The sequence below is a fragment of the Actinia tenebrosa genome, unplaced genomic scaffold (genome assembly GCF_029948245.1).
Source record: "Actinia tenebrosa isolate PJP-AT-01 unplaced genomic scaffold, QUT_ActTen_1.0 PGA_scaffold5__44_contigs__length_20552954, whole genome shotgun sequence".
Taxonomy (NCBI): Eukaryota; Metazoa; Cnidaria; class Anthozoa; order Actiniaria; family Actiniidae; genus Actinia; species Actinia tenebrosa.
This window is the reverse complement of record NW_028292582.1, coordinates 12,044,526-12,071,513: the sequence shown is the minus strand read 5'-3', so window position 1 is coordinate 12,071,513 and position 26,988 is coordinate 12,044,526. Positions and strand designations below refer to the sequence as shown.

The 26,988-nt window shown below is 36.8% G+C and overlaps 3 protein-coding genes across 5 annotated transcripts in view; 2 read left to right on the top strand and 1 right to left on the bottom strand.

The window, feature by feature from the left end:
* LOC116301975 (uncharacterized) overlaps positions 1 to 3,498 on the top strand; it is a 41,982-nt gene extending 38,484 nt beyond the window's left edge. For 2 of the 3 annotated variants that reach the window (XM_089037458.1, XM_031711156.2), the window contains 5 exons: positions 757 to 1,005; positions 1,130 to 1,193; positions 1,781 to 2,046; positions 2,122 to 2,281; positions 2,356 to 3,498. In XM_089037458.1, coding sequence (XP_088893584.1) covers positions 757 to 1,005; positions 1,130 to 1,193; positions 1,781 to 2,046; positions 2,122 to 2,281; positions 2,356 to 2,576 — 960 coding nt within the window. In that variant the 3' untranslated portion in view covers positions 2,577 to 3,498. The remainder of the gene's footprint in view (positions 1 to 756; positions 1,006 to 1,129; positions 1,194 to 1,780; positions 2,047 to 2,121; positions 2,282 to 2,355) is intronic. The other variant, XM_089037459.1, reaches the window with a different exon arrangement.
* Positions 3,441 to 9,267, bottom strand: LOC116301992 (dehydrodolichyl diphosphate synthase complex subunit DHDDS). Its single transcript, XM_031711173.2, has 7 exons — positions 8,998 to 9,267; positions 8,575 to 8,717; positions 7,872 to 7,988; positions 7,653 to 7,754; positions 6,987 to 7,101; positions 6,614 to 6,721; positions 3,441 to 4,550 (listed from the first exon to the last, which is right to left on the bottom strand). Exons 1-7 carry the CDS (start codon positions 9,178 to 9,180, stop codon positions 4,263 to 4,265), a joined length of 1,056 nt encoding a protein of 351 aa, XP_031567033.1. The 5' UTR covers positions 9,181 to 9,267; the 3' UTR covers positions 3,441 to 4,262.
* Positions 9,268 to 9,479: 212 nt separating this feature from the next.
* LOC116301893 (PH-interacting protein) lies at positions 9,480 to 26,885 on the top strand. Its single transcript, XM_089037457.1, has 43 exons — positions 9,480 to 9,747; positions 9,826 to 9,884; positions 9,954 to 9,983; positions 10,173 to 10,232; positions 11,022 to 11,172; positions 11,811 to 11,906; positions 12,147 to 12,232; positions 13,146 to 13,220; positions 13,292 to 13,432; positions 13,542 to 13,622; positions 13,713 to 13,741; positions 14,097 to 14,168; positions 14,255 to 14,325; positions 15,026 to 15,126; positions 15,255 to 15,394; positions 16,081 to 16,132; positions 16,244 to 16,345; positions 17,758 to 17,824; positions 17,907 to 17,974; positions 18,080 to 18,208; positions 18,392 to 18,469; positions 18,559 to 18,772; positions 18,854 to 19,070; positions 19,513 to 19,624; positions 19,696 to 19,943; positions 20,018 to 20,095; positions 20,181 to 20,310; positions 20,408 to 20,527; positions 20,676 to 20,783; positions 20,857 to 20,938; positions 21,013 to 21,064; positions 21,165 to 21,247; positions 21,362 to 21,473; positions 21,555 to 21,616; positions 22,268 to 22,556; positions 22,628 to 22,753; positions 23,105 to 23,177; positions 23,251 to 23,298; positions 23,736 to 23,765; positions 24,209 to 24,286; positions 24,395 to 24,490; positions 24,675 to 24,827; positions 25,311 to 26,885. The coding sequence occupies exons 1-43, from the start codon at positions 9,693 to 9,695 to the stop codon at positions 26,397 to 26,399; spliced, it is 5,343 nt and encodes a 1,780-aa protein (XP_088893583.1). The 5' UTR covers positions 9,480 to 9,692; the 3' UTR covers positions 26,400 to 26,885.
* The last annotated feature ends 103 nt before the right edge of the window (positions 26,886 to 26,988 follow it).

Here is a 26,988-nt window from a genome sequence, read left to right as displayed (position 1 = left end):
TAGTAGTAGTATTGTCCAGTTATAACCCGTTTAATGTCTCTAGTAAATCGTGCGTGCGTATTCCTGAATTGGGAGACCCTAAAGTCGATTCTATTCTTATTCGTTGTTACATACTCCGCCCGGATCAGTATTGCATCTTTGAATCCATGTTTTCACTACTGAACGACTAATATAGGCTCCGCCCACCCTTATACCAGCGTTTGTGTTAGAAAACTTATATGTTTCACTGTGTTTTGGCCTTCCGTCCGCTCTAAAACGCAAAAGCGCTTAATTTTTTTTATTAAGAACACAAACATTTGAATACGCTCAAATGAGAACAGAGTGGAAATATTCGAAAACGAAGGCCTAGTGCATGAAGCATGGGTGGCGTTCGGGTTTGATATTAGGACTCGTCGTATACGAGTTGAGTTTTTTATTTGTTCTCTTCTCTGCTTCGAGGGTTTTCGAGTTCTCCGGTTTTCCTCCATTCATCTGCAAAAACCAACTCTAAAATTCTAATTCAATCTAGAAGGGGCATAGATGAAAATTAATCTGTGTCAATCTAGTTACCACACCAAATGTTTGTTGTTCAGTGCGGGACAAGCAAAAACGGATGCTTCGGCACGTCTGTTTCTTTGCATGCGCGGATGAGGATATTGCATTAGGTTCCCACCGTATCTTACTTTCTTCATAATACGAAAAACGGTGAGTTTCAAAAACGCATTCAGTGTTTACAGGAAGCTCAAATTGCTCTAATTTCATATTGAATCTTCACAGGATCATAACCAAAACCCTGATGAGTTCCCGCCACCTTTTCTCAGAGGAGCATGGGAAGGATTTTGGTGGGCTCTAGTTACCATGACGACGGTTGGTTACGGGGATCGGTCACCAAAGTCTCCCCTTGGTCGTGTGTTTTGCATCGTGTGGATAATCACAGGCGTTATTATTGTATCTATATTCACTGCTCTCGTCACGGCCTCACTATCAGCAAGCACGTATCCAAACTTTAACATCCACGGATCCAAGGTACTCAAATACGCTTCACGTCATGTTGCCGCTTTCTTTGCCGTGACTTTAGATCACGTGACACTAAGAACCGTATTATGAAAATGCTTTTTTTTTTTTGTTTTGTTTATTTGTTCAATTAAAGATTGGAGCAGTGAATGGAAGTGAAGAGTTTCGTCTTGGTGTAAGCATGAATGCTGACATGAAAGGTTTGATGCTACTCTTCCTAGACTTCAGGATATACCTTGCATAACAGATAAGACAAGAAAATAAACCTTTATAAAGATTGACTTCATATTATTAGAGCCGCGATATAAAACGATATGTTTAGGTTGCAGTTTTGATTGACTGAGTTTAACTGAAATGCGATAATAATTGATCATCGATGCAACTTTTGAGTGTCCATTCAGGTCAGTGGCGGATCCAGGGGGGGGGGGGGGGGGGGTTCGAAGGGTTCCATGGAACCCCCTTGAAATTTTTGATCTTTTAGGTAATAGAAATATGTCTTATATAAATTTTGCTTAAAAATATCCACAAAGATAATGTTGAACACGAAATGATAGATATTTGCTGTTATGATGTTTAATTTACCTTTGCGTTCCGTTACTAGATAGTAAATTAGGTGACTAGAGCCAATTTTTTTGTCAAACATCGACTAAACAAAAGAGAATTATACGCAGTTTAAGAAACGGAACCCCCCTTTGAAAAATCCTGGATCCGCCACTGAGGTGTCCTGCAAAAGTGTGAATAACAAAGTCTCGACTACTTCTTCTACTTACACCTTTCTTGATTTTAGTGTTTTTAAACGTAATGCAAATAACAAAGGAGCTCCTGAAAAACGAGATTGATGGAGCACTTGTGGATAATTACGTCATCACACACTTCTTGGAGTTTATCAAAGATGAGCCAATAAGAGTAGAGAAGTACATCGAACATCCAATCACGTATGGAGTTGTATTAGCAAGAAATTCGTCAAGACTTGAACGATGTATACGTCATTACATTATAAACTATCCTCAAGAGATTTTTGAGAGAATTGCTGAGAACCTGATTCCGCTTAAGGTAAATCACATGCATACTAAACGATTCGTTTTATTCTTGTATAAGCTTAACATATGGAATATTTTATCTTCCAAGAATCCAACTGATGACGTGAGTCAGCAGCTAAAAGCAGCCGAGTCATTGTTTTACCAAGAAAAGATGTTCAGCCACATCATGTTTGCTGGTCTTGGGTTGGTTGGGACTCTGTTCTTGGTCGGTATTATCTGGGAATTTGCCTACAGAAGACCTAAAATAAGTAAGTGTTCTGGACTAAATTCGCACCAAAATAATTCAAATTTTTATTTCTATTGTGATCTTTTCCCCCCGCAGAAAATCAGCGCATATGTCTTGGACCAAAGATGACGTTTAGTTCCGATGACGAAACAGTCAAACTACAAGCGACTGATGAGTCACCTGTAGCCAAACTTGATGATATGATAGGTGAATATCAGATGTTCCACGAAGCCTGGATCAGCAAACTGAAAAAAATACGAGACGCAGAATTGAACGGCAACAAAATGGAAGGGAGCAAAGAAATGATAGAATCCTGATCCAGACCCTTCTAGTTATAATCTCTTTGATTATTTTGTTTTTAATGGTATTAATGCTGTGCACCGTTAAACCTTCAGTCTTGTTTAATGGTTACTGCATGTATATCAAAGCGTAGAGCATCCTAAATGTGTATTAGGGTGAGGTTTGAGACTTGAAAACATGCACTGCATCGCAACTCGTCCCAGTCTTTTTCCCAACCTTGGAAAGACTGATATACGCGACGTCAAGATTTGTACGAAAAAAACGACTTCCGGGCCCAAAACAACACAAAGCAGTTCTATGAAGATTTTCTTACCTTTTCTTCGTTACAGGATTAGTTGTTCAATTATTTCTAATTCTATCAGTTGCAAATGAAATCATCGAGAACATTTTTCGCTTTATTTTAGTGGTTTTTGTGAGCAGATGGACCCGGAAATACGTCAAAACTTAAAAGCAAAAAGTCTCCCCTTTCTCCTCAGTTCCATGCCATGGTAAACAACAGCACATACTAGTATGATTTTTTATTTTTGCTTATGTTTGTTTTTTTTTTAAACGGTATTTTACTTTAGTTATTTTATTAAAAATAGTCAGTGTGATTGCTTACTTTTAAAATCCAATATTTATTCAAAGGTCATGTTGCTTAACATACCTTATCAAAGACGATGGGAGGTGATCATGTGACCTAGTGTGGCATACCTTATCCATGATGGGAGATGATCATGTGACCTAGTGTGGCATACCTTATCCATGATGGGAGGTGATCATGTGACCTAGTGTGGCATACCTTATCCATGATGATGGGAGGTGATCATGTGACCTAGTGCACATTTCCCATGAACGAGATTTCCCCTGAACTTGATTAAGAGTTGGAAAAACAAGTTACATATTTTTAAATTCTTTTAATACATTTTGAATTTTGAATAAATTAATTTATATCTCAAATTTTTTTGTAATTATAAAGTAATTCCCTATACATTATTTTCACCGTATCTTTACAAATATTTGGGTAAAACTCACATAAATGTATGCATAAATAATTTAACTTTTTGAGTGTTGTGTTTGGTATCAGGTGCATGCCATGGAGGATTTTGATAGAAAGGACCATACATAAATTATATAAATTTAGTATAAACCTACTAATGGTCTATCACAAATCCTTTGCTCTGATTGGCTGAGCTACTAATGGTCTGTTAGTAGCATAAAGTAGTAGTTTGAAAACGAACACAACACAACTCACAAAAAAAAATATTTCAATTTCATTTAAACATTATTCGTAATTATTCATTTGACATATTATTAGGTTTATACTATGAAACAATTATTATATCTCTTTTGAATACATTACTTGCTTCTGATTGGCATTACTTTCAATGGCATGGGATAAAGTTCTATTACAAGAATCATGAATGTCTTACACATGTAATAAGTATTATTTGGGAGTACAACAAACTGTACTACTGTAGTTGCCAAAGTAAACACCCAAAAGCCCACACCATTGTCTTCAAATGAAGGCACTTAGTGTAGATAATAGTGTGGAATAGTGTAGATAACAAGCACATCGCTCACTGAATGGCACCTCAGCATGTGTCAACATATATTCTTAAGAAAACCTCCAACTCATATGCAAAGTTGTCAAGTGATTATATACCCATCAAATCATTGGTCCCTCAAAAAATAGGATATATTCTTTTGAATTATGTAACTGGTCAAATTAGTACATCACACATTCTTTCTAGATATGCAGTTCTTTTATGCTCCAGGGTGTCAAGAAAACTAGCAATTCTTTGCTTTCTCTCATCTTGATATGTCTGAACCCGCTGAAATACACCTGGTTTCCTTATCAGATCCTCATATTTCCATTCGTTTCCCATTGAGTTTCTATGATTTTGATGGTTATTTGCACCATTTGATATAAACATGCTGTCAAAAACACATTGCAAGTCTGACTCAAGCTCTGTTTGAATCTGTTTTTCCTCAACTTCATTTCTTGCTTGCTGTAAAAAGTAAGAAAAGCAGTTAACATTAATGTCAGTGCTATTATATATATATATATATATATATATATATAACACTCATTAATAATTCATAAGCTTATGGTCCAATTGAAGCCACCATACACGTCACGTGCATAAACCTTTATACCCGATAAAGTCCTCTTCATTAGTATTCAAATGATTTTATATAAAGACACATGTGTCTTTATATAAAGACACGTGATCTTTATATAAAGACCACTTGAATACTATGAGGATGACTTCATCAGGGATGAAGTATGCATCCAAGTTTAGATGAAGACATAGAGCTTCATCAAGGTCATAGTCAACCCTAAAGATCTTCTACTAACGCGCCTGTCTTTGCCTTGGCACGCAATATCCAACGTGTGGGAGCTTCTATTGAATCTGGTTGCGCATGCCCGTCACGTCAAATCTCTATCGAAGTATAAAAATTCATGTTCGTGACGTGTATGGTGGCTCCAGTTGAACCAAAATCTTATAAATTGTTCATGAGTGTTTTAAGCAGTTCAAAAAACTCGTAGATCGTGTTTTATCAGGTATAAAAACACTCGGCTACGCCTCGTGCTTTTATACCTGATAAAACACTCCTACTTGTTTATTAAACAGTACATATACACTCGAATGCAGAAAGGATGTAAAACACAAGAATAAAATATTTTGACATTCATTGAATGAAACAAATAATATATAAAGCGAGTTGTCTGTTTTGCATATCATTAAATATACTGAATAAATTAGGTATTTGTATAAATGTATACTACAACCTTTCTACAATCAAGTGTAAATATATATATATATATTCAAAACACTCATTAATAATTCATAAGCTAATGGTCCAATTGCAGCCACCATACACGTCACGTGCATGAACCTTTATACCTGATAAAGTCCTCTTCATTAGTATTCAAGTGTTTTTATATAAAGACACGTGATCTTTATATAAAGACCACTCGAATACTTTGAGGATGACTTCATCAGGGATGAAGTATACATCCAAGTTTAGATGAAGACATAGAGCTTCATCAAGGTCATAGTCAACCCTAATGATCTTTGACTAATGTGCCTGTCTTTGCCTTGGCATGCAATATCCAACGTGTGGGAGCTTCTATTGAATCTGGTTGCGCATGCCCGTCACGTCAAATCTCTATCGAAGTATAAAAATCCATGTTCGTGACGTGTATGGTGGCTCCAGTTGAACCAAAATCTTATGAATTGTTCATGAGTGTTTTAAGCAGTTCAAAAAAACTCTTGGATTGTGTTTTACCAGGTATAAAAACACTCGGCTACGCCTCGTGCTCTTATACCTGATAAAACACTCCTACTCGTTTTTTCAACACTACATATACAGCCATTTGCAAACATTATGGCTGTTTCAAATATACGTACGAGTATAAGAACATCAGACACAATGGGATATCTTTCTTGATATTTTTTTCAGAAAGCCCTAGTGATAGACAACTCGAAAAAAATATTGGGATGATATTCCATAATCTTTGATATGCTTTTGATATACTTGTATATATATTGGAAGCGGCCATAATTTTTGCAAATGGCTGTATATATATTATATATATATATATATATATAGGATATTACACGATGGTGCGAAGATATGAAGTTTATTTTTGACTGAAATATTTTTAAACATGAGAAAATAAATTTATCTTCAAGCCAACGTGTAATTCTCTTTTTATTATGTAAACATATCCACAAAGAAAAACTACACAAGTTAATTAAAACAGCATATCAAAAGCATATCAAAAGTTACAGTATGGGATATCATCCCCAATACTTTTTTCAAGTTGTCTATCACTAGGACTTTCTGAAAAAAATATCAAGAAAGATATCCCTTCGTGTCTGATATACTTTTGATATACTTGTATGTATATTTGAAACGGCCATAATTTTTGCAAATGTTGAAATTCTGACCTTTTGTTTATACACAACAGTATATCAAAAATTTATTACAAATTATGGGATACCATCTCTGATATTTTTTTTAGAAAGCCCTACTGATAGGCAACCCAATATGTATTGCTAACCTTAAAGCTCTGATAGTTCCATTGATATGACAATATGGATGAATAAAAGTTCCAAACAGAAAACTCTGGCCACAAAACCTTTTTAAAGGACAAACACGAATAAGAGCACTGAAAGAAAGTTAATACAGAAGATTGTTAGTAAACAATGATGATGGTCCAAGTCCTGCACACACTCCCTGCGACCTTTAAAAACTCCAAGGTGCATTTGTTTTAGTTGCTTAAGGAGGGAACCAATGAAGGACAATGAAAAAAATAATTAATAGTACTGCACAAGGAAAAAAAACGTCTTTGAACTCTACAATTATTGAAAGAGATTGTTTGGAATAGAACAAATTATATTGAATAAAGAGAAACATAGATAGTCACAGCATACCTGCCATAAAAGAAAATCACTTAAGCGCACTTCTCCAGATGTTCTAATTAACATATCTGGATGAGGAGAACCGTGAGTATACAGACACTTCTCAAGCAAAGATTCACTCACATCGCTGTCAAGATAATGAATTACAATGTTAATTGAATTAAAATGTTACAGGAAATGATGATGAACAGTTTCCCAAGTGATTTACCCTCGAAAATTTGGAGGTGGTTTCCAACTTATTTTTTACGAATGCCGTTGAATCCTTTCTTGTCAAGCGTTTTCATCTATTTAAAAGACTTTTAAAGAAAGAGTCCAGTGTTAGCCAGCAAAAGGACTTAAATAGGTACGACACCTAGGCAAATTCTTAGTCATTTATTTGAGTTTTTGTTGCAACGAGTACAAAATAAGTTTTCAAATTCTGGATGTCTGATTGGGCGAATTAGTAAAATAATGAGTTGGGTGACCACGGTTAGGTGCACTGCATTGTAAAAATAACTTGTTTTCGATCATCAGCATCTTGTTTTCAATCATCTCAATCCAAAATATATCCAAAGAAGAATAAGGACTGATCAACCCAATGTCTGACATGGCCAATGGTTTAAGGATAATGCTGACCAGTAATTCTGGGACCCATTTTGCATTCTAGCACATTAATGTGTGGTATATACAGTAATGTACCTTGGTTTTAGTAGACCTTGTTGAACTCCTTCTGCTAGTTGCTTCACGGCTTCAGCTATTTCATGTCTAGATGTGTAAGCTAGGCAAACATTTAATGTAGCCCTAAAATGCAAATAGTAAATGTTTACTTATTTTTTACGTTATTGTTCCAACTTTAGCAGATCAATGGTCAATGTTAAAGAAAGATACACCTTCAAGCATAGCTTAGAAGTATCATACTTAGTGTTGTGTTGGGAGAAACTGACTGCCTTGGCAATTGACTTCTGTAAGTCTTGTGGAAGCATGGTAAGGTCACCAACAACACGTACACGAACCCCATGTTTATCCATCATTTCCCTGAGAAACAAAAAATAAACAAATTATTCATCAAAGGCGAAGTGATTATCAGTAGAATATTTACTGAGCCACCATTCTTCTAGCAGTGATGTAAAAATATCCCCATAATCACTGAGCCTGAGTAGAATAATTGTTTCAGTTAATAAAGTTTATTAGTAGTAGTAGTAGTAGTACAATTGTAGACTTGAATAGCAGAGAAAAGTTGAAATTCAGGATAAAAAACGTTTTAACATTACTTTCGATCTGGAAAACTTTGGAAAACCTGGTCGCTTGACCAATCACAGCTTGAGAAACTCTATTCAAGTCTAAAATTACACTTAAACCTATTATTCAATATGCAGCTTTGTGGTTGGGTGGGTATCTTGATGGGGGGGAACAGTTATATAGTATAAATGCAAGGATTTGCTAATCATGAGAGACGTACAGTATGTAGTGCATTGCACAAGTGTTCTGCCAACTGATTTATAGAATAACAATAACTGATTTTTGGTTCAATCAATCACAAAGCAAGATTTATGGTACATACTTTCATCTAGAATTATGATTAAAACATAAACATTTATTCTTCAAAAAAATGACTACCCACCTTTCTTCCAGCAACCTTTCAAACTTTTGCTTTGCCAAACACATTAAACCATCAACTTCTTCTTTAGAACGTTTAAAGTTTTCAATGCTGAATGCATAGACAGTAACTTCTGGGATCCCTAACTCAAAACACCATTCTAAGACCTATAATAAACACAATACAAAATATACAGCTACTTAGATGTACCTTGAAGAGAGCTTAAAATCTTCCTTCATTGGATAATGTAGATAGTATACCAATATATAACGATATCAAATTTAAAATCTATCATTAAGCTTATTATTAAACTGGACTATAGATCAGCTTAGTTTTAGAACGTACAAATATTGTGTTTTGATCGGTGGTCTTGACATATTTCACCTCACTTGATCACAGCAAATAGTTATCAAGACTGTAAGAACTGGTTAAAACCAGAATATTTACCTCAGTAAGTTTTTCAAAACCCTTTTCATGTCCTTTGGACCTTTCACAATTCACTTTCTTGGCAAAACGTCGATTACCGTCCATTATGATAGCAACATGCTTGGGAATTTCACCGGTTTTCAGAACACTGCTACAAAAGTTTCTTATACAGCTTGTATTCCGCTTATCCTTGAACCAGGACATCAGGAAACCTAGAAAAACTTACTCGTTAGAAAACCCCAAAAAACAGTTTCGTGTTGGAAATTGATTATGTGTGAGCATGCGCTTGTTTCAAGATTCCTTTCTAATCTTAAACAACATCCTAACATCCGCTCTTTTGATTGGTTAAAAGCAAACCCCAATATCTGTGCTTTATTTCTTTTCATTTTTAAACTTATTCAATAAAACTCTAATAAAACCAATTAAAAGAAAAACATTTTGCGTAAAAAAATTCTTATGGCTGTAAAAGTATATAGGGACAAAAAATCAAAGAATAAAGGCCTTTTTGCTGTGCGGTAGATTATCCAATCAGGTACGTCGTACTTGTAGGTTGTGCCCCCACACCTTGGTGATAAAAGTGATGTCATGACAAAGAAGAGTTCAGGGCTGTTTGCCGCCATGTCACGCTTTAACCGTCTTCATTATTTGTAAACTTAAGGATCCTGAAAATCATTATAGGACATTGAAATGAACTGTAAATACTTCAGAGGGTATCAATGAACAACTACTGTACTTCAAAAATGGATTCTGCCCAAGAAAATCTACGGCGAGGTAAGTTCGAATTCGGCTTCATTTCAGGTCGTTCCCCTGGTCAAAATACACGCCTAATTTGTGTCCAAATTTCCACAGAATTATACTTCCTTATTGCTAAGTTGTTAATGAGTGGTCCATGTCAGCGTTCAGCCAAAGTAAGTGCAAAATTTCAGTTGAAAATGTGGTTTGAGTTTTGACTAAAATGTTTTTGTTCTGTGTCGTAGGCATTATTGGAAGAACTCGGCGAGTACGGAGTGAGTACCCCTGTCCATTAAACATCCTTAGACAGAGCCAATCTTACACCCTTATTCATGTATTTTGGGGTTTTAGAGTCTGTATGGCATACTGTTATTACCAGATGCGCTATACCATGAACTCCTAACAATGGAATTAAATGTATGCAATGTTTATGAGAACCTTGTCTTTGCCTCTTTCATTTACAGCTCTTGTGTCAACGTTTGGACTGGAAAGGCAACTACCATCCCCAAACCTTCCAAGAAATGGTACAAACACCCCTCTTTCTCCTACACAACACTTTAATACGTATCTCAACGCTTTAAGAACCGAAAATCATCTGATTTCTTTTTTATTCCAAATCGAACTTGGTTTTGAGAAATTCGGGGAGGTCAAGTCAAAATGTGTTTGATTTCGGTGCAAAAGACCAGTTTTGGGAATAGGGTTTTTTGAGCTTCTAGAGAACAGCTCTTTTTGCCTCGCATATGTGATTATGAAATTCGGGCTTAGCTTGGCATATGAATACTCATTACGCATGCCACAAGCCTTTGTCTAGTGTTTCCTCTTGAATAGATTTATGACCTGCAAGACGTTTCAGCCAATCACAAGCCAAGGCGGTCTACATCAGAAACCCTTTATCTGTCATGATTGATCTCTTATGTCAATTTCGTATTCGATTCGTACGCGTGGGCGATCACAAGCAGCCACTGATTTGCATATTTGAAGTCACGAAAAATTCTGTTTTATTTAATGGAATAACATTTTAAAGATTTTTGGAGTCATTCCTTTCATGTTTTCCCAATAAAATTCTGTCAAACCTCAGTAACTTTAAACTTAATTCTAGTATATTTTGAGTTATATTTTTTAACAATTTTAATAAAACATGCACATTGATGATTGTTATAATATTGATTTCTTTAATTTCTTTAAACCATGTAAAATGAAAATCTTCAGCTAGTAAAAAGGACTCTTGAAAGGCTCACATAATAGAACCTTGGGTTATCTATTTTCTGCTAACCAAGTTGCTTTTCATGAAGATTTTTTCTCTTGTTTCTCAGGTAAATCAAAACACACACATCAATGATGATTTTTTGGTTCAAATATGCTCTCGCATTGGTCCTTTACTTGAAAAATGTGTACCATCCAGTGTTAAAGGTGTCTGCTCTCTGCTTGGTGCTGGAAGGCAGTCATTACTTCGAAGTGGATCAGGTCAACCTATATTCCTTGATGTTAATCTATTATATAAATTATATAATTATGCAAATGACATTATAAATATGTCTCTCCTTACTTACATTGACAGACTCTAGATCAACTGGAATTTGAGATTCCAACCATAAATATTAATTATATAGTAATATACAGAATTTTTTTTTTGTCTGGTATCCAAAAAGTCATTTGTCTTGATTGGCTGCACTAGTGGGCAGTATTATCTATTTCTGTCTGCAGTTTGGTATCCTGGCTTCTTATGCTATCAGCTTCCATGCCCATGGAATAACGCAGTGTCAAACAATCACGAAAATTTACAAAATGAGTGGAAATGTAAAAGGGAAAAAAATTATTTATCATCATTATTTATCAAAATGGGTCCAGATAGGGAAAACTGTGCCCTCGGTCTTAAAAACAGACCTCAACCTAATGGCCTCAAAGCATATATTCAAGACCTCAGACACATTTTTTCCTTATCCAGACCTTGACGTCAGAAACTTTTTTTCCCCTTCCCACATTTTTTATCATTTTTCAATTTAGAAACTTATTTTCAAGTTCCATTTATATTCATATTTTATTTTTGTTTGATATCTATTTGTCTGCTCATGCTGGTATTCTGTAAAATTTTCTTGATACAGAAACTGTAAGACCTACCTGTCTGTCACTGGCTGCCTCTCAAAATGGAGCACCTTTACTACCCCCTATTGATGAAAAGGGACTGTGTCCTAATCTAGGTATAACCTGTTTACAATATGAGATTATCTTTATTAATAATTATTCAATGCATTTATTTCTTTCTTTATATGGTGACATCAAATACACAAGAGACAGCTAGAATAATATTGATAATTAGCTGTCTCTTATTTATCTGACATCCCTTGTCCCTTGATCCCTCAATAAACGACTGACAGTGAGTATTGTTGACTAGTACCACAAAAATATTTATATCTATATATTTTTCTTTATTCTTCTAGCTCAGAGTATAATTAGTCGAGAAATCAGTGGTTTTAAAAACAAGAGACTTCTGGCTCAACCAAATACTTACAGCAAACAAACTATGGTAATTGAAATAACACTACTAGCAGCTTGATGTTATATCATTAACTATCAAACCTTGTAATGTGATCTTACACTATCACTTAAATGCTGTTAGAATTGATTAGCATACTGTCATGGGTTCTAAAATCAAGTTAGATTTGCAAGTGATGAAGACAAACTAATGTTCTGACTCCGAGGGGGGGAACTCCCTTATCAAAGGGGGCAGGGGTCCTCGTTGGAAATTCCGAAAATGAAACATTTAAGGGACCTGTATTTCGGGATGATGGGCGTGGCAGTGATGAAATTTCACCCTTAAGAAGGACCAATCTATAACACATTTTTTTGTTTGGTTTCTCGATTTTGTTTGCATTAAGGTTGTCATATACAAATCGCTTGCCTTTTTGTAGTTGACAAGATGTGAGGCCATTAACTTAAGTTGGTCATCATCAAAAGTAAATGTAATCTCTTTTGCTGATAAGTGTCAGTGACACTATCCGAAAATGAGATTAAAATAAGATCAATCTTTGAAAAGAAGCCTGTTGTTGATCTCTTAACCTAAAAGAGACCACAATATTCAGTTGGTGCGCATTCCCGTCGTTATCACCCTAAGCGGGACCAAAACCCTAATTTCAAACGCTAAAAGAGATGACAAGGACCTCACCCCCTTTTATTGGGAGGCCCCCCCCCCCCCCCCCCCGAGTTCTGCCATACTTATTTAATTCATACTATTTTCTTGAATAGGTTACATTTTAAGTACCAGTAATGTTTCTGAGGGACTAATGTAAGCTCACCCATTCTCACACTCTCACCCTTACATGTAAATAAATTTGTGACAGTCTTTTTTTATTTGAGTTATCTTTTACAGTGGAATATGTAAATAATGTATTGACATTCATTATAAATCTATTGACATGTTGCAACTGATTCTGTTACAGCATCGCAGGATTCTGGGTCATTTATCAGCAGTGTACTGTGTATTGTTTGATCGGACCGGACGCTGTATTATTACAGTAAGTTTGAATTTTACACATGGTTTATTTTGAAAATCAAAGTGTTAAGTTTTCCCTAATTAAATCAAAAGGGTGCTGATGATAGCTTGGTCAAGATATGGTCCACCAGAGATGGTCGGCTATTGGCCACCTTACGAGGCCATCAGGCTGAAATAACTGATATCGCAATCAACTATGAGAACACTCTGGTTGCTGCAGGTAGCTGTGACAAGGTGAATAAATCTTTCCCCTTTTTTGTTTATATTTTTAATTTGACTGATGAACATTTGGTTTTAGTATTTATTATTCAAGCTGTTTGACAAATTGTTCTTGTACTATCAGATAATAAGAGTGTGGTCGCTGAAGACGACTTACCCAGTAGCAATCCTCCAAGGACATACTGGCATGATAACATCACTTGCAGTAAGTCAATGATTTTAGCAGTAATGGATCAGTATATTGTGTATTGTATGGTGAACATGTTAATTGCATATCATTTTTTTATTCATACAGTTTTGTCCATCTCCACTGAAGGAATCAAGGTACATATTGTTCTAGTATTTTGCAATCATTCATACAATTCTTCCCAATAGACTGAGGCAGCCACCATTTTTTATTGCCTCTTTAGTGCTCGTTATGTTAACTGCATATGCATTTATATCAAACACATGACCAATGTTGTACCATGTGTACACGTTTTTTGCACCATATGATAAAAACTTGACTGCTCTTCATTGGCATCACATGGTTGATTTGAAATGCACTTGTGGCTAACATATAACAGATGTACAAAGGTGATGAAAAAATCACAACTGCCATGGTGTACTGGAAAGAGTAGTAGCTTACATGATATCATCAATAAAGGTATATTAATCATATGTCATGATCATTCATTAGGTATCTAATGTCTACTGGTGCAGATGGTACTGTTTGCTTTTGGAAGTGGGAAGCAACAAACCTAACCTTTGAGTAAGTGACATTTGCTATTTTTCAGGGCTGGCTATTATAGTGACTTCATGATTAATGTTTTGTATATTTTCTTCTTGGTTTGTTAGTCTTGTTCCTGTTCGATTTATGGAGAAGACAAGACCAGGGACACAGATGGTTTGCTCTTCATTTAGTCCAGGTAATCATTATAGTCTTGATAAAGGTAATTTTAGGTATACAATTTAGTAAGAAGACTAGTTGTAAATGACAACTATCAATATATAATATTGAAATAATATTGACAGCAACTTTGTAGTTAGAAGTAAAGCAGAGTAAAACTTGATTGCTTGATCTCACTATGCTATACATCAAAGACGTTAAACCAGAACTTAACAAACAATCATTGTTATGTGCTTTTATTGTCATGTTTCCACTTGATTTAATTCTATTTCATTGTTAGTCATTGAACTGTCACACTTCCTTTAGCTATATTTACATATAGTAGAGTTTACAGTTTTCATTAGACCTGATGATGTTGTTGAGATGACAGCGAAATGTTGTCTTTTACAACTAGTTTTCTTACTGAATTATTATAGTTAGACCTATAACAACCTATATACATGACAGGGCTTTAAGTAACGTCAGGTAAGTCACTGGCCATGATGACCAGCCAAATGTTTTTAGCTTGCTATTATCTCATTTCTGGCATATTGTTACTGGTCAAAATTACTGACAAGGCAAAGATTTGACTGGACAAGTTCCTAAATTCTCCACAGAAATAATTGTCTGATGACTGTCTATTATTTTAGCCCCTTTTATCATCATTTTATTGGTCATAATCTTTGCAATTTACCCACAAAATGTAAATACTTATTTGTCATAAACTAATGTGTCTGTAGGAGGAAGCTTTCTTGTTGCTGGAAGTACTGACCACATCATTAGAATGTATCAAATGACTCCAGGTCCTCCAGAAAAAATGGCAGAACTGGATGTGCATACTGTAAGTAATTTAACTGATCCATGCATTCCATTTCTTCTTCTGTTCATTTTTTTTCCTCTCACTTATTCTTTTTCTGGACCTTTGTTGGTTACAGAAAAAGCATGACAAATTCTTTGATTTTGTCTTAGGATCATGTTGATAGCATTCAGTTCAGTCACAATGGTGAGAAGTTCTTGAGTGGCTCTAAAGATGGAACAGCAAGGATCTGGTATTTCAGAAGATCAAAATGGGAAAATATTTTATTGGACATAAGCAAAACACTGTCAAAGTAAGAATGGCTGTTAATTTAGAATTTTGGTTGGAAATATCAATAATTATTTTCTAAGCTACCGTAAATCCTCTATTTAGCCCCCCCCCCCCCCCTCTCAAATAAGCCCCCCCTCTCAAATAAGCCCCCCCTCTCTAATAAGCCCCCCCTCTCTAATAAGCCCCCCCTCTCTAATAAGCCCCCCCTTTTTAAAGGAAAAAATATGTTAAGCCCCCCCTCTCTTTTTAGCCCCCACCCCTCCCCATTTCACGACTAAAGAATCATGTGTACTGATTAAAGGTGATTTATTAAAGTCTTGGTTGTTCAGAACATTTCTTTTTAGCTTGCTTTGTTAATGTTACCGTGTTTTAGTTTTGCTATTCACAATAATCCTAAATTATACTTGAGAGACTAACACAGGTGAATCAAATAATAAAAATGCCATTTACATCATTACAGATTATGCGAGACGGTCAACAGTAATGCTTCTGTTTTATCCTGAGTTACTATCATATTACATACTGCGTTTCGACTAAATCAATAAGCCCCCCTCTCAATTAAGCCCCCTCTCTCCAATAAGCCCTCCCTCAAATGTGCCTGAAATAAATAAGCCCCCCGGGGGGCTAAATAAAGGATTTACGGTACTTTTTTTAATGAAATATTTTGATTTCTTTCTTCACACTTGTACCTTATTCTTTGTGTCATAGCACACCCATTTTCGATGAATTAACCAAATCCAACAAACCAAGGGTAACCATGGTAAGACTAAACATAGCTATTAAACTATGACTTGTGTCATTATTATTAATCAATAGTCGTTACTAATAATGTAATATACATGACAACAGATTGGTCCGTTAATTGTTTCAGGTGTCTTGGGATTTGTGTGACCACCATGTTGTCACTGCTATTAATGATCATACTATCAAGATATGGGATTCTTCAAATGGGAATCTTGTTCATGTACTAGAGGTGGGTATTAAGCAGTATGAGGACTCTTGTTCATGTACTAGAGGTGGGTATTGGGCAGTATGAGGACTCTTGTTCATGTACTAGAGGTGGGTATTGAGCAGTATGAGGACTCTTGTTCATGTACTAGAGGTGGGTATTGAGCAGTATGAGGACTCTTGTTCATGTACTAGAGGTGGGTATTGAGCAGTATGAGGACTCTTGTTCATGTACTAGAGGTGGGTATTGAGCAGTATGAGGACTCTTGTTCATGTACTAGAGGTGGGTATTGAGCAGTATGAGGACTCTTGTTCATGTACTAGAGGTGGGTATTGAGCAGTATGAGGACTCTTGTTCATGTACTAGAGGTGGGTATTGAGCAGTATGAGGACTCTTGTTCATGTACTAGAGGTGGGTATTGAGCAGTATGAGGACTCTTGTTCATGTACTAGAGGTGGGTATTAAGCAGTATGAGGACTCTTGTTCATGTACTAGAGGTGGGTATTGAGCAGTATGAGGACTCTTGTTCATGTACTAGAGGTGGGTATTGAGCAGTATGAGGACTCTTGTTCATGTACTAGAGGTGGGTATTGAGCAGTATGAGGACTCTTGTTCATGTACTAGAGGTGGGTATTGAGCAGTATGAGGACTCTTGTTCATGTACTAGAGGTGGGTATTGAGCAGTATGAGGACTCTTGTTCATGTACTAGAGGTGGGTATTGAGCAGTATGAGGACTCTTGTTCATGTACTAGAGGTGGGTATTATGCAGTATGAGGACTCTTGTTCATGTACTAGAGGTGGGTATTATGCAGTATGAGGACTCTTGTTCATGTACTAGAGGTGGGTATTGAGCAGTATGAGGACTCTTGTTCATGTACTAGAGGTGGGTATTGAGCAGTATGAGGACTCTTGTTCATGTACTAGAGGTGGGTATTGAGCAGTATGAGGACACTTGTTCATGTACTAGAGGTGGGTATTATGCAGTATGAGGACTCTTGTTCATGTACTAGAGGTGGGTATTAAGCAGTATGAGGACTCTTGTTCATGTACTAGAGGTGGGTATTTAGCAGTATGAGGACTCTTGTTCATGTACTAGAGGTGGGTATTGAGCAGTATGAGGACTCTTGTTCATGTACTAGAGGTGGGTATTGAGCAGTATGAGGACTCTTGTTCATGTACTAGAGGTGGGTATTGAGCAGTATGAGGACTCTTGTTCATGTAATAGAGGTGGGTATTATGCAGTATGAGGACTCTTGTTCATGTACTAGAGGTGGGTATTGAGCAGTATGAGGACTCTTGTTCATGTACTAGAGGTGGGTATTGAGCAGTATGAGGACCTCTTGTTCATGTACTAGAGGTGGGTATTAAGCAGTATGAGTTCAGTTCAGGCTGCAAGAGATACTTCAATTAGCTAGGTGTGTTTTTCTCTCCCTAGGGTCATCTTGATGAACTGTTTGTGCTTGAAGCTCATCCATTAGATCCTCATCTTTTCTTAAGTGCAGGTAAGGCATGGTTTGTTGACATTATTTAATCGTCTATTTTACCTGTTATCTTAATACACTACTTGTTTGTTCATTCCTGCAGGCCATGATGGGTTGGTAATTCTTTGGGATTTAAGAACAGGCAAGAAAATTACAACATTCTTTAATTCTGTAAGTAAAGACTTTACACTACTCATTACACTTAATATAATAAACACTAGTCATGTATGATATTTTACTGGTTATATATATAATGATAGTACTCTTTCACTACAGATTGAAGGTCAAGGTCATGGTGCTGTGTTTGACTGTAAATTTTCTCCCGATGGCATGCAGTTTGCTTGCACAGACAGCCATGGTCATCTTTGTGTGTTTGGTTATGGTTCAAGTGAACCCTTTGCCAAGGTAATAAATGTTTGTATATCATTTTATCCTATAAACCAGTTCTTCTTATTCTCAAGAGAATAACACGTGATCTGAAATGGGAAAACAATCATGCTCAAGAAGTTTCAGTATTGTTCAGTTACCATTTTGTTCAACAACAATTGCTATAATGACATTATTGTTTAAGCTTCCATTAATTCCTAGGTCCCCAGCGAACAGTTTTTCCATACTGATTACAGACCTCTTATCAGAGATGCTAATCACTATGTTCTAGATGAACAGGTATGTACTGTATGTAGGTAAATGGCCCATTGTGAGCCTTTGGTTGGTTGGTCTCTTGTTTAATGTCTTTTTTCTCAATATTTCTCCAGACACAGACTGCACCACACTTGATGCCTCCGCCATTTCTTGTGGATGTTGATGGCAACCCTCATCCTCTTCACTATCAGAGACTGGTACCAGGTCATGGTAGTAATGTACGCAATGCACCACAACCACCACCACCTCCTACCCCAAGGGCTGAAATTGCCCCCTTACTGGCTGAAATTGAGGAAGCAGAAAACAGAAGCAGAGCTGCAGTACAAGGTTTTTAAGAAACAAATATTGTTATCCAGATTGTATATTAGATATTATTATTTAAATATTAATGAATATTATTTTGAACAGTACCACCAGGTTCACCTCCCCATCAAGGAGCAGGTTTGCAGCCTCCCTTGCAGAGCCCAGGAGGAAGCAGGAATTATGGCATGAGACAAAGTGGTGACGTGGAAGGTGTCAGACAAGCACAAGGGAATGTGCCTGTTATAGAAGATGTTGCTGAGTCTGATATTGCTCTGTGGAGAAAACGAACCATTGTACCTGACAGAAAACCAAGTGCTGTCAAGTGAGTACTGTAACATCAGTTTTAACTGCGGGGACATTGACACAACTGAAACAGTTGCTTATTGGTTCTTTCTCATGCTTTGGTGGTTTCTTAGGTTACCCTCTCTCAGCACCAAATAATTCCAAGTTCAAATTTCCTAGTTCAAAGCAGTATCAACTGTCATTCCCTGCCTGTTAATAAATACCTCTAGCTTGTAACTCAATATTTTCATATTGCATGAGTTTATAGAAAGGTTATTGCAAATTTCTTTTGTCATACTAGTAATCAGTGTTAAACAAATGCCTCCTATGACATCAAAGAATTGTCTGTTGAATTTTGTTATGACTACCTGAAATCTTAATGTCCAGTTCCTTAATCTGTAAACACTTAATTAATTACATGTTTAAACTTCTATCTGTGCCAATTTTTGCATATCTCCATTACATTTATACTTTATTTCAAGGTTTGATGAGGAGAGACGTCTCTATCTTGGAAGAAGTGAATTGACAAATTACCTGAGAGAGAAGAAAAAGCGCCCCCAAGCAACAGCAGCAGTCAGGCTTGTCAACCAAACTGTAAGTTTATTTAATATGAACCATTATCTATTTCTAAATTTTTCTGATTGAGTGTTTTTGATTATCAACAGATACAGGAAAGTTTGTCCAGCAATAATAGAAGTCAACGTAACCAGAGAAGAACGTCATCTCGCCAGGCAGCACGTGCACGTTCCCGTGCAACGCGTGTCCAGCGTGTGGCAAATAGAGTATCATCTCGTTCTGCTTATTCTACTAGAGCTGCTTTAGCTATGGATATGGATGAATCTGGAGATGAAGTAGGAGTTCCAACACCTACTGACAGTGAAGAGGAAGAGGAGGAATGGACAGGAAGTTCAAGGTAATGATGCCCAAAACATTACTAGCCATGTTTATTCCTTTTATACAATCGTTTGTGAATCGATTTTTTGTTAGTGAATCAAGTGAGTACTCTGACTGGACTGAGGATGCTGGAATACGATCACAATCACAAAGTGAGAACAGAAGAACAAGGTACTTGCAGTCTATTGATGCTACATTTTTTGTTATTAACCTCATTTAACCTGGCCAATTCTCATTGATACTATTCATATACTAGACGTGTTAGACGTGTGTTCAGTACTTCGGATGAAGAGGGTGACATCAACCAACCCAGCTCTAGTTCTCCTCAACCATCAAGCAGAACGAAGAAAGAAAAGATAAGCAAGAAACCAGCTAAACCAAAAAAGGTGATAACACATGATGTACACTTGGTCTGTTCCACTAATATCCTAGTCTATTGTTGCCTAGACAACACACTAATATCGTACTCTATTGTTACCATAGATTGCAAAAAAACCCAAACCAGATGAGGTACAGGATATACTGAGTTATTATCAGCCACCTGATTGGTTAACATGTACCAAACCACGACTTTCTCCGTATATACCACAGATAGGTGATGAGGTAAATATCACTCAGCCACGCTTCTTGGAAAGTCCTTGAACTGATTTGATATACAAGGGATTCTTTCTTTGTTAAATCGGTCTTTTGTATCACAGTTGCATTCTGCAGGCAATAGACTGTATCTAATTATTGGGTTTACTCTCTTCAGGTTTACTATTTTCGACAAGGACATGAAGTGTATGTCAAAGAAGTAATGAAACACAAGTTATACGATATAAATCCCAAAAAACAATGTTACTATAAACTAAGGCTGAAGGTGAGTGACCTGGTTGTCTGGGAGTCTATGTTATTTATTTATACTAATGATATAATCTTGTGTTTGTATTCAGAGTGAGGAACTTTGTCGCATTGTCAGTCTACATGTGTCATTGTGTAATGGTCATCCTCCTACATTGTGTTGTTTAAAGTTAGGTAAGTGAACAACTGTGTCAATACACAATAATCCAAATGAATATTTGATTGTATTTTTTCTTCAATTATTTCAGCTCAAATCAATCCTGAAACAGGGTGCAGTACTGGAGGCTCTTTTACTGTAAAGTAAGCACACTAGATCAGGCTGGTAGTAGCTTTGTGTCTGTATTTGCCTTATACATCATAGATCAATATTAAACCCAAAAAAACTTGTCATGTTCAACAGATACCATGACATGCCAGATGTCCTGGACTTTATCATATTACGACAATACTACGATCGTTCATTAGCCAGCAACTGGCAACAAGGTAAGTTAGACAGCCTTCTTTCTTTTAACCTTATATGAAGTCAGTAGTACTGATGGCATAGTTAGACTCCACCTGTATATGAAGTCAGTACTGATGATATTATTGATTCCATAGGTGATCGTTTTCGTAGCGTTATCGATGAAAGCTGGTGGGCAGGTGAAATAACGGAACGAAGCCCATGCCAGCCTGAACACCCTGAAAGTAATTTCCAATGCCTTGAAGTCAGGTAAGAGGGCATAAAGTTATGCACTGCGCCTTGATAATATCTTACTGATCCATTATCATGATTTCTACATTCATTTGATAGATGGGACACTGGTGAAGTTGAGCGCATGAGTCCTTGGGATCTACAGCCAGTCAATCATCCAGGTGACTTCAACATTTCATTTCTTTTTCTGATTCAATCTGCTGGTGTTTAAGGAGGTTTGAAACGGTTTTTCTTGAGCGCACCAAGCTCTTGGTCCGATGACAGAACTTGCAAAATGAAAATTTTGTCCTCAAAAATTTTAATATTCTTAAACTGAAAAAAATCAAAAACTCTGTGGTAAATTTTTTCAAATATTGCATATGGCTTTGGTTTATGTTTTTGAAAAATTAAGGAAAAATTTTAAAAATTCTGTAAAAGGGAACTATTCCAAACAAATTTTATTGATTTTTATGAATTCCCTCTTACAGAATGCTTTTTTTTTTGGTCAAAAAGAAGATTTGATACGAAGTTTAAATATTCTGGTTTAAAAAAATTTGGTTCCTGAGTTATGATTTTTGAAATGAAAATTTTTGATGGCATACCAAGGGTTCTGATGTTGTCATAGCAACGTCTTACATCATTTTATCATTTTCATTGTGATCTTTGATTTATGGTCTTTGGCTTTCCGGGTTTGCTTGCTGTCATATTATAGCAATATTTTTTAGTTCATAATTGTGAGTGTATGTGAAGGCACAAAACACTTTCCAGCCTCCTTAATGTCTGGACATTTTTGATGTTTATTCTAATGATGTGTTTGACCCATGTATAACCAGGTAATCCAGAGCAAGCCACCGGTGAAGATGGGTCAAGTAACATGGCGCTAAGTGATGAAGAGCTGCAAGCACTGTCCTATGAACCAAGTGAGACAGACTGGTTAGGGGAGGGACGTGAACAAATGACTCAACGTATCATGTCATCAATGGAAGCATTGTGTCAACTTAGTATGGCTGGACCGTTTGTATATCCTGTGGATGTACAAACATATCCTGATTACTGGAGTATTGTCCCTTTTCCAATTGACCTCAGCACTATTATACAGAAACTAGAAAACAAGTTTTACAGGTTTGTAATAGATCTTTAACTGTTCTGTTATTTGAACTATTCATTAACTTATTATCATTTATTTACCACAGAAGAGCTAATGCATTAATTTGGGAAATCAAAATACTGGAGCGAAATGCACGTTTATACAATGAAGAAGACAGTCAGATAGTCAAGAATGCTACTTGTCTTGTGCGAGTTCTTACAGATTTCATCAGGTAACAGCTGGGGATACTTCAACTTATGACATCTTTAACAGACCTATCCCAGGTTGGGGGGGGGGGGGGGGGGGGGGGAGTAAGGGGGTTTCTCTAGTGTAAAAGTATTGAGTATGCTTTTCAGAAATTTAAAAAAATACCCCTAAAAAGTTACCCAATATCTTTTAACTAGAGCACGGCTAATTGCAAATGCCTCAAAAAATCTCAAAGATCATACATGGCTGTTGAACTATTTGCCTGAGTATTATCATGTGATCTGTGATATGGGTAAACATTAGGTAAATTATTACTGTCAACAAATCATAGTATGTACATGTGTCTTAATGTTTTTTATTATAATTAACATTAAAGGGATAGTGAATGTCGAGATATTCTTTCTCTTTGTGATGGAATCAATGAAGAAGATGAAGGAGAAGAAATCGAGGTAATGCTAATTCTAATAATTATTCATGCTTCAATTCTTCCCCAGTTCATCTCTCACTCTACTCATTGCACAGGTAACCCATGTGTCTGAAGAATCTAACAATGAGGAGCCTCAAGAAGAGGTGAGTGGTTTGTTACTCAGGCTTGATATCATTCTTTATTATATATTTATGATAGTACCCACGCACTGATTGGTTGAAAACTGTGCTTTATTAGTGAACGGAGCACAGAGCTGACACCATCCATGCATGCGAAGTGCTGCTAGATCTTGGGACCCTTTTTCTTTTTGCATAAATAAATCCAATATCAAAATAAAATTAGTAAATATATAATACAACCAATAAAACAGCTTATTCCCATGGTCCATCCAGTAATAAAGCACTTGGGAAGCGCAGTAAGCACTCAAGAAGTGTAATGAGAAGCATTTGCCTATAGCTTGTGCTTCTCATTACACTTCTTTCATGCTTATGCCAATTCCTGCTTGCTGTCTTACTGAACGGAGCACCGAAAAAGCTATTTTATTTGTTAAATAATTTTTTTTTTTTGTTTGTTTGTTCAGGGACCAAACGATAGAGGAAAAAGAAAAAAGGTAAGTATTTACTATTGCACAATACTGTAATGTTCTGTCCTCACACTTTATTTGTCATGTTGTTGTCATGGTTACTATTGCACAATACTGTAGTGTTCGGTTCTCATACTTTATTTGTCATGTTGTTGTCATGGTTACTACTGCACAATACTGTAGTGTTCGGTTCTCATACTTTATTTGTCATGTTTTTGTCATGGTTACTACTGCACAATACTGTAGTGTTCGGTTCTCATACTTTATTTGTCATGTTGTCATGGTTACTACTGCACAATACTGTAGTGTTCGGTTCTCATACTTTATTTGTCATGTTGTTGTCATGGTTACTACTGCACAATACTGTAGTGTTCGGTTCTCATACTTTATTTGTCATGTTTTTGTCATGGTTACTACTGCACAATACTGTAGTGTTCGGTTCTCATACTTTATTTGTCATGTTGTTTTAGTCCGAGAAAAGAAAACCCAACAAACGATTAAAACGAGAAAAATCAGAACCAGAAGAAGAAGAGGAGCTAAGTGCAGAGGTGTGTGTCCTAGCAACATTATTTATAGAGAAAAGGGCTGGTTTTTGAAAGGAACAAAATAATTTGTTAATAAGTAGTGTTCAGTAAGGTGTGGTTTTCTAACGACAGACTTGGATGTCCTCTGCTCGATCTCTTCTTAATTTTCTGATGTCGCGGGAAGACGCAGAACCGTTCCAATCGCCCGTCAACCTCCGTGAGTTCCCGGTAAGGATTACTACCATCGTTTGCTCTTTTATCGAAGCACCGCTAAGGAATGTAGACATCAACTTGTATGAGACATCAACTTGTATCAACTTGTTTTGAGACAGCTTTCCAATCACATAAACAGCTTAAAACTTACATGAACGTTAATGTTTGTTGGGGGAGTGACAATGATTTTTTTCTTCAGGATTACACGGAATACGTCCAAGAGCCCATGGATTTTTCGACTGTGTCTGAGAAACTAGATAGTGGATCGTATGCAGACCCAGACGCTTTTGTACGTGACGTCCGACTTATTTTCTCGAATTCCAGGGCCTATAACACCATACCGCGATCAAGGGTAACAGTAATAATATTACAACAAATTTTGTTTCACTGTAAAACTACTGGTATGGCTGTACCGTTCCGTGACCGTGCCGTGCCATGGCGTGACGTTACTTGAAGTGACGTGCCATGGCGTGACGTTTCTTGAAGCGACTTGCCATGGCGTGACGTAACTTGAAATGACGTAACATTGTGTGACGTAACTTGAAATGACGTGACATTGTGTGACGTAACTTGAAGTGACGCCATGCCATGGTGTGCCATGGAAGTGACGTGACATGGTGTGACGTTAATTGAAGTGGCGTGGCGTAACTTGCCATGACGTGACGTAACGTCACTTGTCGTGCCGTACTATGGCCGTTCCGGTTCGATGTGCATGCACTTTGTTATTGGTTGAAAGTATTTCGTTAGTTCCGTTGCGGACCGTTCGTTTCACAGTTAAAGGAAATTTATTCTAATGTAATAATTGTAGTACTGACAACTGTATTCTTCACTACAGATCTACAGTATGACAATTCGTTTGTCAGCTATGTTTGAAGATCGTGTGGATTCAATCTTGAGTGATTGGTACGCTAGTGCATCAGGAGGTGCGAGACGTACTCGATTACGAACACAACGTCTTTTACAAATTGGATCAAGCGCAGATCAGGAAACCACGTCATGGCAAGTAGTAAACTCATCCAACCCTAGAGTACCGAACATTGATAATACAGATGATTCTTCGGGATACAGGGTTGTCCGGCAAGCTTCTGATAATGGGGATCACTTAAGAACGACTATACGACTCCCACCATCCCGACACAGTACTCGGAGCACTACATTTAATGCTTTGCCATCGGCACCTGCGGGGCGTGTCCCTCCGATTAGAATCAGAACTGTTGCTGAAGTATCTCCCAGAGAAGAAACGAGCCCACCTGAAAGAAGAAGAGCTACCAGACAATCTGTGCCATGTGGAGCGGCTACCAGGAACACTCGTAATAGAAGTACTCCAAGAAATGAAGTCCTGGTTAATGGAGACGGCACGGCGTCCCATCAGTATTCGACGCGAAGGAGCGCGAGATTGATGTCTGAAGAAAGCCAAGATGCTGAAGAAGAAGATGAGGAAGAAGAAGAAGAAAATGATGAAGATGAGGAAGACGGAAATCAAGATAGTGATGATGAAGGTGGTGAAGATGATGACGAGGAGGACGACGAGGACGAAAGTGAAGAAGATAGCGAAGAAAGTGAAGAAGAATCACCAGCTGATTCTCGTCCTTCTCGTCGTTCAAACGTACGACCCAAAATGAGACCAACAGCCGTTCCTAAAAAAACATCTTCACGAGGAGACAGAAATACCAAAAACACACGGTCAAAAAGTACGAGTTCTAGTACTGGCACTGGTCGCAGTCGAGGCGACAAACGTAGATTAAGCAGCAGTACGTCCACTGAGATCGAGGTACAAAGACACAGTACACGAGTACGTTCAAGGCCAACACATTTCACTTATGCTGAAAGTGAAGACTCTGATAGTGAAAATGAGACAATGAATGTTTCTAGTCGTGGGCGATTACGAAGACCAACCCAGAGAATGCTAGATTACATAGAGTAATAATCAAACACCAACCAGCTTGTTGCTTGTGCTGTGAAACCTGAAATTCTATTTCTTTTCAGAATTTATACAAATTTGTACTATTTAATATTAATAAAAGAGATGTTTTGTATTTTTATTATCAAATTCTTTCCAAACGTTATCAATTACCACGTACATTCTTGCACTCAGTCCGCTCAGTTTTGTATTTCAACTTGATGTACATCATTACTATTTTTCTAAATTTTCTAGAATGATTGTAATAAATCTGTCGTTCTTGTATTGACAGCTAATCTCTTGTTTTGTGTCTGCTTGGCGCCAGTATGAGTGCTGCATGTAGTAGCAGTTTATTTGATTGGACAAGCGTCGTAGAATAAATGTTATCAACCAATAATAGTGAGTCAAGTACAGTGCGATTAATACCATGTTTTGTTACTTCGGTGAACTTTATGCATCATTTCATGATTGTACCAAATCCAGCCTCAAATAAAATCCTTTTGACGATCATATTCCTTGTAATATGTTATTTATTATATACTTTGATCGCTGGCTTTGCGGTCCACTAGCATGGTAAATGAGTAAAAAAGTTGTTAATAGGCTATTGAAAGGC

Bases quoted from the DNA above. Each gene is read 5' to 3' on its own strand.
- LOC116301893 (XM_089037457.1), top strand. From the start codon at position 9,693: ATGAACAACTACTGTACTTCAAAAATGGATTCTGCCCAAGAAAATCTA. The intron at 12,233-13,145 runs GTAATTGAAATA...ATTCTGTTACAG, and splicing joins CTTACAGCAAACAAACTATG to CATCGCAGGATTCTGGGTCA. The intron at 15,395-16,080 runs GTAAGAATGGCT...TTTGTGTCATAG, and splicing joins ATAAGCAAAACACTGTCAAA to CACACCCATTTTCGATGAAT.
- LOC116301992 (XM_031711173.2), bottom strand. From the start codon at position 9,180: ATGTCCTGGTTCAAGGATAAGCGGAATACAAGCTGTATAAGAAACTTT. The intron at 7,989-8,574 runs GTGGGTAGTCAT...TTTGTTTCTCAG, and splicing joins GAAAGGTTGCTGGAAGAAAG to GGAAATGATGGATAAACATG. The intron at 7,102-7,652 runs GTACATTACTGT...TTATCTTGACAG, and splicing joins CAAGGTCTACTAAAACCAAG to CGATGTGAGTGAATCTTTGC.